Here is a 20,062-nt window from a genome sequence, read left to right on the forward strand (position 1 = left end):
ATTACACCCTTGCAATAAAAGGGTAGGCAGGTCTGCTACTGATTTGTCCAAAGATTCAGCTTGATTTGTGATATGTTTAGCATTCCGATCGTAACCTAAATTTCAATCATAATTTCATGTGTTAAGAAATGAAATTTTTACAAAATAAACACGACAGCAGTTTTAAAATTCTGGTTTCTGGTTTCACTGTTACATGTATAGTGGTTCTGGCCTTGGATTCAAAATAATCATCAAATATACTAGCTAAGTATCCCAATTTCCCTGTGTATAAAACAATGTATGTTTCTAGGTCTGGCAAGGTTCAACACAGTCTGACATTCCCTTTTTTCTTTAATTTCGGTTTCCCTCTTGTTCTGTACTTGAATTAATTAAATCAGTTTCATTTTCCAAAGAATGAAAAAACAAAACAAACAAAAAAAAAAAACAAAAAAAAAAAAACAGAAGTATCTGACGAGCTCGAGATTGTAGCTCCACTGGTTTGTACTTATAACGAAGGAAACGTAGCACTTGGACTTGCATTGCAAATGCATTGAATATAGAATATTGATCTTTGGTTTACTCTCTTTTAGTGGCATTAGTTACCATGCAAGGCACGTCATTCATCAAATTATAAAATGATAAAGACAATACTGTATATCAGTGTAGTCTACTTGCATGCCAAGTTATATTGACTGCATATACTTTTGTGTCAAGTTATATAGAAATCAGACCAAAACTGTAGGAGGAATAGCGTTTTAAAAGTATTTCACAAAACTTTTTATATTTAGTAACCATGGCCATAAGCCATTTCATCGAAATCAAAAACCGATTATGATCGAGAATTATAAATCTTGGAGTAGTCTACATGTGTGCCATGTTATGTTGAAATCAAATCAAATGTAGGAGGAGTAGCATTTTCAAAGTATTTCACAAAAATTTCTCTATTTTTAGTATCCATGGCAACCCTGTTCATCGAAATCAGAAATCGCTAAATAGAATCATGTAGTTTCGTGTAGTCTACTTGTGTGCCAATTTATACTGAAATCAGACCAAAATTGTGGGAAAAGTAGCATTTTGAAAAAAAAAAATTTACAGACGGACGGACACTTTACTATAAGCTCTCCTGGCTCCGGGGCCATAAAACTTATATGAACTCACTTTTGATCTCAGTCTCACTTTTCTACTATTAATTCCTTCGGTAAAAGTGAGACTGAGATCAAAATTAAGTGAGCTCGTCTAAGTTTTATGGCCCCGGAGCCTGGTCTCTGACCAGTAGAGCTAAAATCAAGGTGACATTGTATATGAGAGCCGTCTTAAAAATTTCTGGGACAGTATCAGTCTCTGTTATGTTCAAGAAAATTGTAAATTAGTATCAGCACATACATTGAAAATGTAAAATATTTAATTCCACATGATTAATCAACTGAACTTACACTTTTCGTTTTCCGAAGGGTAAAAAATTCACTCTGCTTCCAAATAATTAAAAATGGAGCTCATGATTTATATATATATATTTTTTTATTTACAACCACGTAGCACATTTTATTGTAACGTCAAGAATATAATGCTTTGGTTTTCTCATTATATACAGCAAGTCACGTGTACCATAGCTCTCTCAGTTCTAATATGGCGGAGAAATATTGTAAAATAAATATGGTTTGTCATCTGATATAATATGACACATGTTCTGGTCTTGTACATTCGTATAAAAAATATTTTAAGTGCATTGATATAAATATATATTTACGTTCAATTGCGCATTAATTTGCACTTGCGGTCAAAAAGCAATTATGGATAGGTAAAACCACAGCCTTTTTGGATCGACTTTAAAAAAAAATGGGGTGTATAAAGAATTTTTTTAGCGCCTTATTTTTTTTTTAAAGCGATCTAAGGGCCTGTGGGTAAAACAGATTTAGTATGGACGTCAAAGAAGATGGGTGAACATGACGATCGAGCGAAAAGCCATAGTGTGACAAACACAAAGGTGAAAAATTAAATCTCAATTATATCAAAATTTTCCTTGATATTTCATCTAACATTAAAATATACTTTATGTAAAATCTCTACCATTTGCAAAAATCTCACAAAGATTGAAAGTATATGCTTATGAAATATTATACACACACTAAAGAGAGCAAAAAGAGTCATTTTCTCATCCTATAACTCTATTTTTTGATATGAGCGGGTCTTCGCTTCATTTAATTTATTAGTAAGTTAATCCTCTAAGTTCGCAAAAAAATATACATTTTTTTGTTACCAAAAATATGGAGCAAAAATATACTTTTATGGCATAACATACACATCTTTTCGAGAAATACTTGAAATCCATTAAGTCAAGGATCATATCACAAATATGATTTAAATGTCCCTATTCATCAGGACTTGTGTAGTCTAGTGGTTAGCGTGCTAAGTTTCGAAAGAAAATGATAGTCAGGATTTTTATTGTTCGGGCTCGAACCCCAGGAATACTACATTATTTTTTAAATGAAAGAATAAATTTCGCTGAGAAAATATTTCTGGTAAAAGTTTTGTATATCATAATTTCATAAATTTCAATAATGAGAACTTAATGGACACAGATTTGAAGTTAATATTTTCTCAAATCTTCTGTATAATTTCATGACTTATATGTTGCTATAGCATTTCATACTAAAATATAATAAAAACATTATTTCATCTCGACGTTATTAAAACTTCAAATTTCTGGACGCGTTGGATTGACACATCCTTGCGCTTTCACATATTTTAATTTTATTCTTAATACTTAAGAAAAGTGGCAATTTTGTTGTGTATTAATGAAAAATTTTAAAACTATAACCCAGAAAATTCAGGGTAGAAATGTTCGAAAGCAAAACCCACTCACAGTATTGTAAGTCCGTGTTCAGTGGTGTGTGCAGAGTTTAACAGTTAAACACACCCGGTGAATCGTAAACATTAACAATAGCAGAGCTCGTACCCTATTTACAAAAACAGTTTACGTTTCACGGTTGTGCTCGATTTGTTAAACTCTGTACATCACAGAGCACGGAGTGACAATACTGGTGAGTTGGTTTTGCTTTCGAACATTTCTACTCTGAATTTTCTGGATTATAGATGTAATATTTTACATTAATACATAACAAAATCGCTTCTTTTTTTAAATATTAAGGACAAAGTTAAAATTTGTGTAAATGCAAAGATGTGTTAATCAAACGCGTCCCGGAATTCGTAGTTCCAATAATTTCCATGTGAAATGCTATTGCAATACATAAGTCGTGATATTATACAGAAAATTTGAGAAATTATTAAGTTCAAATCTGTGTCTAAGCACCTTTAACTCTGAATACTAAATTCACAATTAAGCTTTCTGCACGCTGTGTTCGCCCATCTCCTTTCTTGAACTACAAAACCTGCAAAATTTTTAGCTGGACAATTCCATTTAGGACCAAATGTTGTCGCATTCACGAGCACCTCATCAAGAATGGATGGTGCCCCTCTCCTCACTTGAACTTAAGAAAAACGGGAAATGATATCAGAAATCGAAATATAGTAAGATAAACTAGGAATCAATGTATTTTGGAGAAATTATCGTGTCTTCTAAAAATTCCCTGAAGGTTCCTGGGGGTGGGGGCACCATCCACTCGCCAGGAGTTTGTGGTTGCATATGGAACGCCATAGCTGCCTTATGTGGTTATTTCATGACAAGATGGTGCTTTATTACATGTATGTTATGCTGTGGTTATTTCATGTGAAGATGGTGCTTTGTTATGTTATGCTGTGGTTATTTCATGTGAAGATGGTGCTTTGTTATGTTATGCTGTGGTTATTCCATGTGAAGGTTTTTTATGTGAAGGTGGTTTTTCATGAAATAACCACATAAGGCAGCTATGGCGTTCCATAGTCGCACATAGGCCGGAAAATGTTAGAGGACGAAGTACACGTGTTTGTATGGGATTGGTAATTCAGGCCCGTAGGAAGCAATTTCACTTTGAGGGGGCACAACCATACAAGTCATCAGACGTTATTATTGAGGGGGCACAAGCATATAGTAGCTATGTTTCTATAGTATCGTATACATGTATATCGGCAAAATTATTGGGGGGGACCCCCCCCCGGTTCCTACGGCCATGTAATTTACAGTATATCTTTGACTGTTTTAGTCACAGGCACCTGACGAATGAATGGTGCACCCCCCCCCCTCTTTTTCTGAAAATAAGTTGAAAACTACTAGTATACTGAAAGAAAAAAGAAATGAAGGGTAAACTTTTGAAGTGAATTAATGCTAATTTTCTGATCGTATTATCAAGTATGCAACGATGACAATGAAGTTGACGTCCGTTCAGGTATAGTCTGTAAAGCAAAATGCATTGAACAAACCCGAGGCTTACATAGGGGCTGGAGGAGGGCACCCCTGAGAACACAAATATGGCGGACGAAAATAACTCTCCTCCTCCCTTTACGAATCGTGTTCAGCTTTAAAGGTGCATAGACACAGATTTGAAGTTAAATATTTTCTCACATTTTCTGTATAATATCACAAAATTATATGTTGCTATAGCATTTCACACGAAAATAAAATAAAAAACTTATTTAATCTGGAAATTATTGAAACTACGAATTTCGGGAGGCGTTTGATTAACACTTCCTTGCATTTTCAAAATTTTTTACTTTATCCTTACTACATGTACTTAAGAAAAGTAGCAATTTTGTTGTGTATTAATGAATAATATTACATCTATAATCCAGAAAATTCAGAGTAAAAATGTGCGAAAGCAAAACCCACTCACTTTAGTATTGTCAGCCCGTGCTCAGTGTTGTGTAGCTGTGTACAGAGTTTAACAAATTGAATACACCCGTGAAACGTAAACTGTTTTTGTAAACAGGGCACGAGCTCTGTTGTTGTTAATAGCCATTCTCTGTAAACATTTAAACTCTTATATAGGGAGTGTGGCACGCTATGTCTTAGATTTTTATGAAACTTGGCACACATTCCTATATTGATGTATGAAACTAAAATTCATAATAAAATGGTTGCTATGGTCAATGGTTACCATGGCAACCAACATACATTTTTCATGGCCTAAAAAATGCTAAATTTTGATGAAAAATGACCATTTTTGACAAATTAAAAGTCTTTAATACAACAAGATATTTACATGACTTCATCTTTTTGCCAAAATACATCATTTTTATAGTTCTTTAGATAATTTCTAGTATTTAAGTAACTTTACCTAATAGAAAAAATATCGCCTGTTTTTAGGCAGGATTTTTCTGGGAAAAAATTGTAGATTTTAGGCTCTTTTGAAAAGCCTGGTATAAAATTTTGCGGACATATGGGAAAAAATAAATACATTGCTTTGAAAGTCCATATATAGTTCTAATATAAACTGCAGAGAAACACTTGGTATTCATATTTTGTTTTCATGTTACCATGGTTACAAACTTATGCTTTTTTTTAAAGAATTCCAGACAAGGGCAATAGGTATCTACAATCAGTTTCCATATAAATACCTGAGTATTTTAAAATGGATTAAAACCAGATTTATTTATTTGGTACACAACAGCAAAAATAAAGAGAAAAATCAATTTTCATGACAAAAGGTCAAGGTCAAAAATAGCTCAATTTAGATGGAAATTTAAGGAAACTAAGCACATTTTTTTCTGTGTCCTAACTAATACTTTTGTTTTAAACAGCATGAATAAACAAAATTTACAGTTCTGGTGGACAATAACTACATGTGGCATCACATGAATTGGTAAATACGGACAGAAGGTCAAAGTTCAAGGTCACAATGGTATATCAAAATTGCCTTTTTGTCCCCCGCTTTCACTGAAAGTGGGGGATATTGATTTGGGTCTGTCTGACCATCCATCAGTCTGTCTTTCTGTAACACTTTTGTTTTGGCCCGATGTCTCGAGAAGCCTTTGAGCCTTTGCAATGAAATTTTGCATAAAAAATCCCTGTGGCCTAGGTGTAACCGGAAGTAGAACTCTTTAATGAATAACTTAACAAAGTTAATAGCCAACTTGGCTTAAAGCAGTAAACTGCCTCCAGTTATGATTGTCAACCCAGGTAAGGGGATATCTGAACTATGATCAATGCTAAATGAAAACACAGTTGTAAGTTTTATAAATTTAATAAAGTGAGAATTAACCTTTGTAAATGATAACAAATAATAAATAATGATCAAAATTTAACAAACAGAAAAGTCTTTGAAAATTGCACAGGATTAATAGGGCTTTATCAAAAATGTAATTTAATCTGGTAGGTGATTCACAATAATCTCAATGAATAATCTCAATAAATAAATAAGTAATTGAAAAATGTAATAGAAAATGGGAGGAATGTGGAAAAACTATGAAAAATAATTTATGTCCCTACTGGGCTTCCATACTTATGAAAGTTGTCAAAAATCCTATAAAATGAATGAATTAGAAAAGTGTAAAAGAATGAGCTACATCACCCAATATGACTACTATCAACACTCTAGAGTTGAACTGAAAATATCAATGCTAATTCTAGGTTCTAAAAATAAATGACCCAGAAAATAAACAACACCCAAAATAAATAATAAATAGTGGTTCTAGAAAATAAACCTGTTATCTACATATCCCCAGACCAGGCAGGACTTGGAAAGGGAAACTTAATTTACTTTAAATAACCTACATCCTAACCTATCATATAACTTTATTCTATAAAACCTACATCTAACCTATCATATAGTGCTCGCTCAGCACGTGCTAAATGAAACCTATAATGCCGTGTACCTTGAGGTTGGCATAAAAATCAGAGATAATGAGCCATGAGGCTTATCCCTAACCAAGTGAAGTAAACTGCTCGAACACGGGTTTAAATACCCTAGCAAGGTCCAAAATAAAAACCAATGACTATCAAAGATCCTAAAGCTAAGTTAACCAATCAGAACACAGCTATCAAAAGTACTACGGAAAGACTGCCAACATGGATGACACTTCCTGTTTAAAAAGTAAAACATGTGGAATGTCAACACATGTCCTAACTTATAACAGACACATAATAAAGGGGTTTTACGTAAGTAACAACTGAAAACAAATGATAAATAGAATAATCTGACTGAAATATCAGTAAATACTTGTAAAATATTATTTACGAAACGATGGCTATGAAATAAAAATCTAAATCACTACACTAGGGAAGACTCCCATTGATTTTAAGGTCAAAGGTCAAGGTCATGAATAAATAAATTCTGTTTAAACACTTTATTTCTGTGCGATATCTGGAGAAGCCTTCAAGCTTTTGCATCGAAATTTTAAAGCACAACTTCCTATGAACTAAAAAAGACCCCTATTGATTTCGTGGTCAAAAGGCCAAAGGTCATGTCAAAAATTTATACATTCTGTTTGTGTGTAAAACTTTCATTTCCGAGTGATATCTCAAAAAGATTTTAAGCTTTTGCAATGAAATTTTATATCATAACTCCCTATGGTCCCGCCCGCTCCTCTGAAAGTGTCCAGACCCCCACCCCCACCACCCCTCTAGATCTGTATATGCTCTTCTTTTTTCCTTAATTAAGCAGGGGACACAGATTCTCTGAATTAGCTTAATTGTTAGTATAGTATTTATACTTGGATATTGTGAAAGCGTATCTTGTTTTATAGACAATTTATTTTACTGAAACTGCATGGTAAATAAATTACATTCTCACCTTTAGCTTGATGCATAATGTGAAAATGCTATGAAAATGTTTTTTTAAGGTCATTTATTGATAAAAATGTAGCCAAGTCAAAATATTGAAAGCCTATACACTTACCATATTGAGTGACTGTACGTAGAGAATTGTGCTACATGCATGTAAAAACACTCTTTTGTTGTTTTTGTAAATGTAGCTAGACTTTAATTATTTAGGTAAAATCAAAAGCCTACTTTTCTCACATTATAATTCAGTTTTTTTTTCCACATTCATTTAAAAAAAAAAAAAACACTGGCTTTCCTGGCTGTTATTCATTGTAATATATCACGTATTCTGATTGAGACACTGTACCTCTTCTTACAACCAATTCAATATAATTCTGATATCTTAAGTTTATCTTTTTATCCCCATTTTGAAACTCCTAAGACCTTGAGACTTAGGCTTCAATATCATGAATGTGCACAGAGCTGATTTCTTGTACCATGTGGGCTTGTACCTTTCCCCATTGTTCACACATAAAAATTACTCTTTTGCATCCAGGAAATAAACAAAGAGGTTAAAATGTGTATGCACATTAAATAAACAGAAAAAAAAAAACACTTGATTTTACTTGAAATCCAGGATATATGTTGACAATGTAAACAACTTCCAGTCAGTTTTGTCCAATGATTTTTTAATCTCTCACACTAAAGAGCTCACAATTATCAAAGGGAGATAATTCAATTTTTAAATGAATGTCTGCTATTTTAATCATAGATTTCTCATATTTATAGACTGAATACCAACAATGTTTTTAAATGACTTTTAAAATCAGATGCCATACTTTTTATTTCTGTAAGTAACAAGAATTGAAGTAGCCGCATTTCATTGAATAACATTCCCAAAAATTGCATTTTTTCAGAAAAAATCAACTTTAGACACCGTTTCCATGGTAACTACTCAACATTCATATGATCTAACAATTTTTTTTTTGAGTAGTTTATGAGGTGGAAAATTCTAGCCAAATGTGAAAAAAATCTGTGACTATGCGTGCCACAGAAGTTTAAGTGGTTACAGAGAATGGCTATTAATCTTTACGTTTCACCGGGTGTGTTCAATTATTAAACTCTACACACACCACTGAGCACGGACTGACAATACTGGTGAAAGGATTTTGCTTTCTACATTTCTACTCTGAAATTTCTGCATTATAATTTTAATATTTTTCATTAATAAACAACAAAATTGCTACTTTTCTAAAGTAATAAGGATAAAGTTAAAATTTGTGAAAGTGCAAGGATGTGTCTATCAAACGCGTCCAGAAATTCGAAGTTTCAATAACTTCCAGATAAAATAAGATTTTTATCAAATTTTCGTATGGAATGCTATGGCAACTTATAGGTCAAGAAATTATACAGAAAATTTGAGTAAATATTAACTTCAAATCTGTGTCTAAGCACCTTAAAATAACCTTCTTTAATCTCATATGAAATCCTTTCTACTTTTGTAACATACAATAATATTTGTCAACAACAATCTGCAACTTAGCATGTATGCTGTCTGCTAACTTCAGAGAAAATGCATCTTCATTTGGTGAAATGTTGCAACCCCCCCCCCCCTTTTAATTTCAACAAGTTATTACTCAGGTCATGTAACTCACATGTTCAATCAACTTTTCTTTCCAGTATTTTTTTTTTTTAATTTCTTCTGCTTTCTATTTGCTTTAACCTGTGTATTAGAAGCAACTTTTTCTTTGAACTGAAACCAGCAATGTAAATTTTCCTTTTATTTATTTATTTTTTGCTCAATGTGACGTTGACAAAATGTTACCATTATTGGCTAATATCTGTCTTTCAGAGCCCTATCTCCCCACCCCAACCCCCATACTTAGAAACAGGTAGAATTTTAACATGATCAGTTGTATTTCTCAGCATTAGTAGACAACTCGCATAGTAGTGCATTAGGTTTCAGGTCATAATTCATTTGAGAATCTTCGACATAAGTAATCTATTAATGGCATGAGAAGAAAGAGAAAATATCTCAATATTACAGTTTTCTTTAAATTTGCAATACATGTAACGCAAATCAAGATCGAATACTGTAAAGTGTAAATCACTTTTGATTCAAACTTTATTTTCACAACATTACGTGAGACAGGGTGCTATTGAAAATATCATTCTCGCGTTTATCAGCATTCCTAAATAATTAAGATTATACAATGCACTAACCTCAATTCATGATAATTTTGTCTTGTTAATAAAGAGTAAATGTCTATCTCACAAAAATAAGGTGTTGTGAAAATTTAGTGATCTACAGTATAGGAAACATTGATTCTGGAAATATTTCAGCATTCCCAGCGAAGCTCTTAGAAATCATAAAAGCAAACTCTTTTACAGGATTCACAAATTTTAATTAAAGAAAAAAATGTAGGCCTACATGTATGCATTAAGTAGTATATTTTATATACTTCAAGAAAAAAGATAACTGCACAATAAAAACATTCTACTCATACAACCACAAAAGAAACTGGGTACAACATTATACAGTTTCTTACAAAAACTAAAATGTTTATGGGCCTTGATGGGACTTGCACTAAAGTTTATCTCCTTAAAAAGAATAAAATCTTTGTGCCTTTTAACAAAATTATGTTGAAATCAAAATTAATATTCAACCAATGACATGATACAGTTTTACTATAATAAAGCAAACACACTATTATTTTACTTAATTATAAATGTATACACCAGCTACATAAAACAACTGAACACAAATACTATTTATATACATGTACTTTGATCTGAAACTACATAAAACAACAATAAAAAGTATATACAAGCTATTTGGTATATTTCATTTATATCATAGCAGCTCCAATTTAAAATCAAGTAGTTCTAAAACAAAAGAGGTCTGTACTAGAAATCCCTCTATGTCAACACCACTATATATACTCTCAACAAAAATGAGAGAACCAATTTTTACCACATGAATGATCTACAGCATAAAACAGGTATTTCAACTGTTAAAATCTGATGAGAAAACGTGGATTCAGATTTGACATATTGCACATAACATTTGTGATCTTATAACACCAATATCTCTAAATTTTAAATATTTGACCGCAATTACATTGGATTATTCAGAACTCCTCACTGTTAATATTTCTACATTTTAACTACTTGTTGGAAATTATGTCAGATTGTTCAGAACTCCTCAGTTTTCATGCTCAGCTCTGGGACTCCGCCATGTAGGCATCGAGCTCAGCGTCTAGGTTACTCTTTGTTTTGGACATGTACGCATCTAACTGATTGTCCAGTTCCTCGGCCGTCATTCCTGATGACCCTCCGCGACCCCTCCCCCCTCTACCTCGACCCCCACGACCTCTCTGGAAGCGATTACCTCCCCTGTTGCCACGATTTCCTCTGCCACCTCTCCTAAAAAACAAAACATGAAATATAGTAAAGATTTTTTCATAAAAGTCTATTTCATGCATATATACATATATTTGCAATGGCATACAAATTTTGAAATTCAAAGTTTACTAAAAGTCATGACTGTCACCATACTTCAATTCATTAATCACAAGATGGTAATTAATCATAAGCTTGTAAAATATAAACACTACTTAAATAAAAGTTGGGTTTGCCCCACAAAAATAAGCATGACGACTGGCTATATAAAGAAGGCTACAAAAGCTACTACTCGATTTTTCATAAACATTTATTAAAATTTTTGAAATTTCAAAAGCTGAGGTTTGAAATTTTACAGGAAGCATAATAATTATGCACTGCTACTCTTCATAATAATGCTCAAATAAAAGCCTTACAATGTACCATTTAAAGGGCTTGAAACTAACACCCAAGCTATATTAGTGGCAACTGAGTGACATTTCCTGCAAATTAATTCCAATGTGACAGCATTGCCCAATCTTTTTAGAGCTTGTTTTGGAAAATGCCTTTGTCTAATCTTCATTCACACATTTGATATTTGAGATTTCACATATTATAATACTGTCCAGTACAAACCGACTTAAAGTCATGTTCAGTGATAGAACTCTAAACCATGGTGCAGAAATGCATGTACTGTGTATACTAGTATACATGTATGTTATTTCATCAAACTTCAAACATGGTAGATTTTTCTGTGGACTTGTTGAAATTATACCCTATCACGCCAGCTGACATAAAAAGTTAGCTTCAAGCTGGGTCAGCTGGCTTTTTCTTCTAATGGTGGAATGCTAGACTTTCATCTATTTTGTCAGCATGTAACATGCACAAATGTTAATCCCAATATTAATTAGTCTCTGGAAGGAATCCCTACCATTGCATAAGTGCTAATAAGAGTTAAAGAAAACAACAAATTCAGTGCATAATGGTCAACCCAGAAGTGTAATCCGGAGATTGATCTGTATTTTGAAACTAAAATCCAGTATAAATACAGAATTTCTGTAAGAATTAACAGCTCTGTTTAACATATTTATTGTTTTCTGGCTTTTATCATATATCAACTTAATCATTTTGCAAAATTTCATTTTTGCCAAAATTAAATATATATAGTGGTCATTCATGATGTAGAACTTTCTTGTCTTGCAAGCTTTATTCTTTCCTCTTAGTTGTTAATTTCTGCTTTGCAATATACAGTAGATATACAAGCACTTGATGCAATTTTGTTTTTTAAGATATTCGTTCTGACCATTTTCAAAAGAAATTGATAGGTATTCTTTTATTTGTAAATGCATTGATTGACACCTTTAGTAAATTCCAGTTGGAGATGGTTCCAGAATGGCTTTTACATTCTCAACACCAAAATTAAAGAATTCACATTGGAAAAAATAGTGTTGACATACTTTTTACCAATGGGTGATTATTCCACGGAATCACAATTTAGATCGCTACTGACAACAAAGTTGTCTTATATGTACTGGGACAAATTTCAGCTGAAAATCTGTGACCGCCTACATTGTGTCAATTAATACCACGTGGAAAAAAGTACTTCTACAGTAATTGTACATGTGTTATGTGACCTATATTTATTTTGTGGGGATAATGACAACAGGGAAAATTTACACATGTATTAACTTTGGAAAAAGAGTTACTTTTTAAAGATGGGAAGAAAACCTATGAACAACAATTCAAACTATTAACAGACAACCAGAAGTCTTATCTGACCAATTTCTGGGGCAAAATATGTTAAGCAACAAAAAAAAAAAAAAAAAAAAAAAATGTAACACATATAAAATCATCAACCCTTGTGCATCGGTTAAAATACACTGGAACTACTGAAACCAAAATAAAAATGGGTAAATCAAAATCTAAGTACTTTTGTCAATCTCAGAAATCAAAAGAAAAGAACTTGGGTAAATGTGAGCAACAAAAAACTATACAAGGGTTGCTTGCAACAATCTTCAGACTCACATGTTGTCATGGTTACCCCCTCTCCCACGTCCCCTTCTACTACAATGTTAATGTGCTACATGTAGGTTATTTATATATATACTTTTGCTTCTGTCTTATTTCTGTCTGAAATATATCTAAAATGTGACATTTTGTCATGAACAATCAAGCTATTCTATATTTCTTTCTTTTTAATAGCACATGTATAAAAGAGTATTTCTATTTTTCAACTTTTATTTTTCAGTTCTGTTTTCCTAAAAATATTAAATAAAATTTCCAGAACAAGCGAGAATTATGACTGTGTGCAATGTACAAAAATACAAGCAGCAATACATTAAATCACTCACGAGTTGTCATAGAAACCCCCTCGTCCACGACCCCTAAAAAATGGAGCATGGAGGAATTCATCGATATTCTCAACAATAATATAATGTGTCTCACTTATACAATGTATACAAACACAATTACACAAAGTCAGCATCTGAAGCTCTGTATAAGACTTACCCTCGGTCTCCGAATCCCCCTCTTCCCCTGCCTCGGCCCCTGAACAAAAATAAAACATAGGTCATTGGTCAATAACCCACCAATCAAACATTCAACACTGGATACTTAATTCGTTTTTATTCAACAGTGTTAAAATTTCACTATCTCTCAAAAAGTACCAATTGCGATGGTTTCAATTCACGATGCAAGAAATTAATTTCAATTTCGTATGAGCATTAAAATGTTTTTTAAAACTAATGATAGCTTTCACGATGGGTTTAATTTCGCGGTAAAATGAAAAATCGCGAAAATAGTTAAATTAAAACCATCGTGATTATTTTCCAATCTACAGTAGTTCAAAAAGCTAACAAGGGATCATTCCCTGATCAGTTTTCTAAATCAATATATGTGTAACTACCAGTACTAGTTGTTTAACTACTTGCCATTAATTGAGCCTTTGTCTCAGGTGAGCTAAAAATACAAGATCTTTACCTGAATCCACCTCTAGGACTTCCGAATCCTCCCCCTTGTTTGTTGGGCTGTCCAAATCCACCACGCCCACGTCCTGAAATAAACACAACAAACATAACATTCTACATGACTGTAAAAAGAATTCTTTGACAGAACCCTCTCTTTCCTAATTATTGTTTACTATTGACTAAATATGGTGTCAGTCTCTCTGAAAGACATCAAACTAAACCAATGTAAAGTGTCTCAGGTCCAATGTGTCATTGTTTACACTGAACCATACGATAATGTCTGATGTCTCAGTGTCTGGTTTTGATTTTAACTATTTTGACATTGAGTCATAAAAATGTTTCAACTTCATTTTATGAAAAAATATCGAAACAAATCTAAGTACATATAAGAGTGTGATTAAACCTGCATGGACCGTAAAATTTGCATGGTTCTGCATTTTCACGTGTTTCACCTTCTTATGATAGGTTTTTCTGTCTAATAAAATTTGGCATAGTCCTGTGTGTTCCTAGAGTCCGCAGAACAAATGTCCTGTCACTGACTGTGGTCCAAAAAATTTCATAAAAGCTGTGGTGTAAGTGTAAAGACTTCTTATAAAATCTTTTCAAAACAAATTTAATTAAATGATAATACACCGTGCCTGGAAAATGCAGGACAGTTGTGCTACCATTCATTTTTCAATAGAAATCAGGCCTAGTATAATGGCTTTTGCAACATTGAAAGTTATTAAATCATCTATAGCCACATAGGTGAAAATTCTCTTTAAAAATAACCTCTAGGACTCATTGCATCTCCACCCGGACCTCCTCTGGATCCACCCCTCTGTCCTCGTCCACCACCCCTCTGTCCTCTGTTGAATCCTCCACCTCCTCCACCACGACCCCGCCCTCTGACAGCGCTCAGATTCAACCTGGCTTTCACATTGGTCCTACCCAAACGCTGTTTCAAGCTGGTCTACAATTAGTTCCAAATGTTACTTATAATATTGAACACCTGCAGAAAAGGCTTAAATACACATCAAGAGAAGCTAAAAACTTTCTGCAAAACACTTTCTTGAAGTTGAGTCCACTTTTCACTGTAAAGAATATAGTCCCCAGACCAGGTCTCTTGATTTCTATAATGTAAACCAACTTTTAATCGCGTGCGAGAAAAATTCGCGAGTTTCGCGACCTACTTGAACTTGCGAATATTAATCGCTACGAATCATTTATTTTGCTTTGTTTTTGTAAAGAGTGTTTCCTCAGTCTCGAAAATTAATTGTCGCAAATTGATTTCAAACTGACAAATCGCGAATAAAAGATGAAGCAAATAATAGTTGGTTTACAGTAACTGAGGCCACTGAAGGGCCCCAATACTAATGATAAAGTTGTTTAACAAAACATCAGAAAACCAAAATGTGCTGAGTTCTTAAAAACTTTCATGTTCATTTCCCAACTTCTTAAATTGTCATTATTTTTCAAATTCTGACAGTCACAGCTCTAGCTTCTATACCAAAAAATGTAGTGCAGTGATTTTTTTTTGTTTTTCAAACCACCACCCCCTCCTTTTGAATTTGGAAAAATTAGCGACATTTTCCTCAAATTGGGAAAAATCATTTATGGTAAATTAGAATGCTAAAAAATACATAAAATATTCAAACTAAGTAACAGCAAAGTTTTTGTTTGATTTTTACTTTGAATTTGATTTAAATTCATAAAATAATTATTTAAAAAAATAACATCAATATTTTATTGAATCTGAATATGGCTTATATTAGTCACACCTTGTAGCTTCTATTTTCTTGGAATTGCTAAATGTCTAATTTCATTAAAAAAAAAAAAAAATAACGAGCATTTAGACTCAATCAAGTAAACTGTCTTATATTGATAATCAAGTCTACAGTCTTTACCGTTTGTTTTTTCCTGATTTTAGTGAAACCCTATGTGTTTCCTGATATTAGCCTGACCCTCTATGTAATAATGGCGGTCAAACTAAAATCACTATGTCAACATGCAACATGACTTGTATCTGGAAACTATTTACCATTCTACCACACTTATTGTCGAGATCAAAGAAATGCCGCGGACATTATTCTCCAATAAATCACGAACGTCATCAAAAAATTATCAGATCAGAAACACATGTCAAACCTGTACAGTTGAAATAAATATTTCACTGTAGAATCTAATACTTATTTAGACCATATCGATGTGTAGTCTTACGCAGTCTAAACAGTGTGTACTGCCTGAAACAGCTGATTAATATCCTTTTTATAGCCAAGTCGGGCAGTTCCACGGACCTCCCCACAACATTTACACTCCGTGATTTTACAGATGAAGCAATGAAATAGACAACTGATTTTGTTATTTTACATTCATAAAAATTAATCAATATATGTTACAAACAAATTTATAACTAATTAAAGGATATTTTTTAATCCAACGAAAGCTGAAACCGTCTGCATTTTATGCAATCGATACACAAGTAAACAAACAAATTGACTCTGGTGTTAAATGGAACAGCAAAATTTCGACATGGTGACCTAATTCGTTTCTCTATAGAGGAAACGATCAGCCGTATTTTAGAGCTGTTAGTAGAATAGAAATAAAGTCCTTGTTGTCGTGAATGATGCAGGATAACCTCCTCGGTCTCGAAATGTTGTCTGAAATATAAAAGCCTCGGCTCACGCCTCGGCTTTTATATTTCAGACAACATTTCTCGACCTCGGAGGTTATCCTGCAACATTCACGATAACTCGGACTTTATTTCTTAAATTCATTTAGGATATTATGAACTACTTATCTGCTTATATGGATATCTGCATTTTTTTTTACACATTCATTAAAAAATCGGCTGCATATGCATGGATTTGGAGAATAAATTTGAAGAATAAAAACGTATTTACTCTGTCAGCAAATTTAGCGACTTTTGTTCAAAATTAAAACATAATTTCCGTATGTTTGAAATTGAGAAAAAATATACTAATAATTGGGAAAAAAAATAGCTTATTTTTGTGAGGGGAGACAGCCGAATATCGGAATCATTTTGACCAAAAAAAAATCACTGTAGTGTTAGAGCCTTGAACACTCACCTTTTTGATTTTCAGAGCTGCCTGTACGGTAGGTCTGTTTGCCATTTGCTGTGCTAGCCTCCGGTTGGCTGAGGATGCCTGCTGGGCCTCCGCCATTCTGGCCCGGATAGCCTGGGGTGAGGACGGTGATGTCGGCGTCTTGACAATGTTGGTAAATCTTCGGGATTATAAGGAGAGGATGCATTAGTCTTACTAGGGCCAAAACCCATCACTGCAAGACTTTAATTTTTATTGACTTTTTCTCCATGCGTTTTGATAGGTTGGCTCATTACTGCAAAGCATATCAATTACGCACACAAGTTGTTCTTTATTCTTTGCTTTCTGCCCATGACTGCAAGGTAATCCAACATTCCTTTTTTTTTTTTTTTTTTTTTTTTTTTAAATCTTTTTTACCTTACTAGAGCAGTGCTAATGATAGCTTTTTTTTATTGTCACAATTGTGAACTGTGCTTTACTAGAGCCAACCATCCTGTAATATCTTATCAAAATATCATTATTTCATTATAAAGATTTGTTAAAATAGCATCATGCACTTATTTCAACACTAGAAAATAAAGCAGTAAACATTTAATACAAACCATATCTTTTTTGCATAAATCAACCCTTCCGATTTAAAGAATTTGCTATTTCAATAATTTCACAATTCAAAATTTTAATCCTTAGTTTCTGAAAGATGTGTGTCTCTAATGATTTCATTTTGTTTTCCATGCATGTTTAAACACCCTCCAAAAAAGGTGTGTTTATGTTCTGGAGAAAAAGTCTTGTGATCTACAATTAAAATAGGCTAGTCACTTCAACAAGTGACAATAAGCCCATCCTCTCCTAAACCATCCTGAGGGTTGTTCCTCCAGGGACGGTCCTCCTTACATGCTGTAGACCACCCCCTCACCAGGGTCTACAACTCTTCTCACCTGTCATTAAGCGACATCTTCGTTCCGCTTTTTAGTACAATTTTGGCTGGGACTGCCATGATGTAGCTATTCCACCTGAAAATTAAAAGAGGAATTCCAATGCATAATCTTTGATTTCTGAGGAGTTAGGTCCATTGAATGAAAAAATAAGCATTCTTTTTAATAAATGACACAGAATAAACTAATTAAAATATTGATGCCCAAAAATACCCAAACACTGACGTCTGCGACACAGAAAAGCGAAACAGGGAAGACAACTAAGAGAAGTATTTCGAGTGTGATGGAAACTAAGCAAAATCTAAATGACTGAATTTATGGCTTTAATCATTTTAATTTAAGAAATTAAGAAATGTAATTTTAATTGCAAAAATTTCCTTATATTTATAGCTTTTTTAAACTGCCAGCTCTTTATTCTAATCATATCATGAAATACCAACTATGTTTCTATCCAGATCAAGACAAATTTTGTTTAAAAATCTGTGCACATTTGTGCTATGTTGGGGACTTCGTTTATGCATGAAAAAATCTTAAATTATGTTGAAAATAGTTAGAAAGTAGCAAATGTTTGCAAACACTGATGTTTTAAAGACAAACTGAAAAAATAGTGTAAGCTATACTTCATACTCCAGTCGCCTGCGTAGCGCAGTGGTTAAAGCGTCTGCTCTAGAGTCGCGAAGTAAGGAGTTGATCCTTACGTCGCAGGTTCAAATCCCACTGTGGGACGTGAAGACAATTTCTTCAGATGAGACCGTATAAACCGAGGTCCCGTGTGGCAGTAGGTAGGAGTGAAACGGTTCACCGCGGTATCGATTCACCGCGGTATTTTTTCTCGGTTTGATACACGGTGCAAAATCTCTAGTTTTCGGTTCGGTTCATTTTTCGGTCGGGATCGTTATTCAGTCGGGTTTGGCATAAGGTAAAACACGTTAATCAGTATAAATAAGTATAGAAAACGTAAATTTTTGATGACTGATAGCTTGTAAAATAATTTTTGACAGTCAAATAATTTTAATCAATTTCTTCTAGTCAATTTGCAAATAAAATTCGTAAAATATGTGACTAGATTAAGAAAAAGAAAGCATAAAACAACGTTGAATTTGTTTCCTTCTATCAAAATGTATCGTATCGAAAATAACCGAACCGAGACAAAATTATACAATACGTATCGAACCGTGAAGGAGGTGTATCGTTTCACCCCTAGCAGTAGGTGCTGGCAAGAAAAAGATCCCTCACTGCTCAATGGCTGTAAGTGCCGAGTATAGGTCAAAATTTGTAGCTCTCCACCGGCAAGTGGTGGTGTCTCCATATGAGTGAAAAATTCTCGAGAGGGATGTTAAACAACATACAGAGAAACAAACTTCATACTCCATGTACATTTTCATCAAAATATTCTTATTAAATAATTTACATAAGAATATATCAGAAAGCAGTATTGCATAATTGCTACTTACCTAACCGTTAATTCTCAACTGTTGTTATAAGTAGGTCAGAATATTTAATTTAATATCATTGTTTACTTCACATAACAAATTCGAACGTTAATAAACACGAGTTATCTAACTTTGCAAAAAGTGGTAGCTACATGATGCTTTCCTTTTGAAGCCCACTTGAAAAAAAATCTAGAAATAGACAGTCATGATTTTGAATATATTATTTTTTAAGCATAATTGTGAAAGATGAAACAAGAGATTGCTATGCACGATTTGAACAGAGGTAATTCGAGCTAAGTTGTAATTTGATCTTGTAGGGGAGGATAAATTCTCCTTCCATAAAAGCTTATGAATAGGGGAATAAACCTACGTTTAATTATTTCACAAGAAAGTATATACTTTATGCTTACCAATAACTAGCACAATTTACACCGATGGTCGGTATGTATTTTGATATTTGTGGATTGTTTGCAGTTAGTATCCCGTTCTGTATGCAGTTTACGTTTTCGACACCGGTTCAAATGTTTACTTCCGTTTGCCCATGGGTAATTTTTTTTTTTCGTTGACCCAAAATAAAATGTGTTCAATTATATTTTTGGCTCATGAACAAAGGAAAAATATAGAAATCATATTCAAAATTTGAAATAATAAATCTACAAAGCATATCGATGAATATGGCAAGATTTCTTTATTA

At 33.2% G+C, this 20,062-nt stretch overlaps 1 protein-coding gene across 2 annotated transcripts; it reads right to left on the bottom strand.

Moving 5' to 3' along the window:
• Positions 1–9,719: 9,719 nt before the first annotated feature.
• On the bottom strand, positions 9,720–19,858 carry LOC133199045 (chromatin target of PRMT1 protein-like). Of its 2 annotated transcripts, XM_061334934.1 has the most exons (8): positions 19,779–19,858; positions 17,939–18,013; positions 17,028–17,184; positions 14,731–14,911; positions 13,973–14,045; positions 13,502–13,540; positions 13,345–13,377; positions 9,720–11,038 (listed from the first exon to the last, which is right to left on the bottom strand). In XM_061334934.1, exons 2-8 carry the CDS (start codon positions 17,995–17,997, stop codon positions 10,831–10,833), a joined length of 750 nt encoding a protein of 249 aa, XP_061190918.1. In that variant the 5' UTR covers positions 17,998–18,013; positions 19,779–19,858; the 3' UTR covers positions 9,720–10,830. The 2 variants fall into 2 exon arrangements, with proteins under 2 accessions (XP_061190918.1, XP_061190919.1); XM_061334935.1 differs by lacking the exon at positions 13,345–13,377.
• Positions 19,859–20,062: the final 204 nt, after the last annotated feature.

The sequence above is a fragment of the Saccostrea echinata genome, unplaced genomic scaffold, assembly GCF_033153115.1.
Source record: "Saccostrea echinata isolate AGI-Se365-2 ecotype Australia unplaced genomic scaffold, CSIRO_AGI_Sech_v1 ptg000033l, whole genome shotgun sequence".
NCBI classification, from domain to species: domain Eukaryota; kingdom Metazoa; phylum Mollusca; class Bivalvia; order Ostreida; family Ostreidae; genus Saccostrea; species Saccostrea echinata.

Bases quoted from the DNA above. Each gene is read 5' to 3' on its own strand.
- LOC133199045 (XM_061334934.1), bottom strand. From the start codon at position 17,997: ATGGCAGTCCCAGCCAAAATTGTACTAAAAAGCGGAACGAAGATGTCG. The intron at 14,046-14,730 runs GTTATTTTTAAA...TGTTTATTTCAG, and splicing joins AGATGCAATGAGTCCTAGAG to GACGTGGGCGTGGTGGATTT. The intron at 11,039-13,344 runs GTGAGTGATTTA...TTTGTTTTTTAG, and splicing joins GGGGGTTTCTATGACAACTC to GAGAGGTGGCAGAGGAAATC.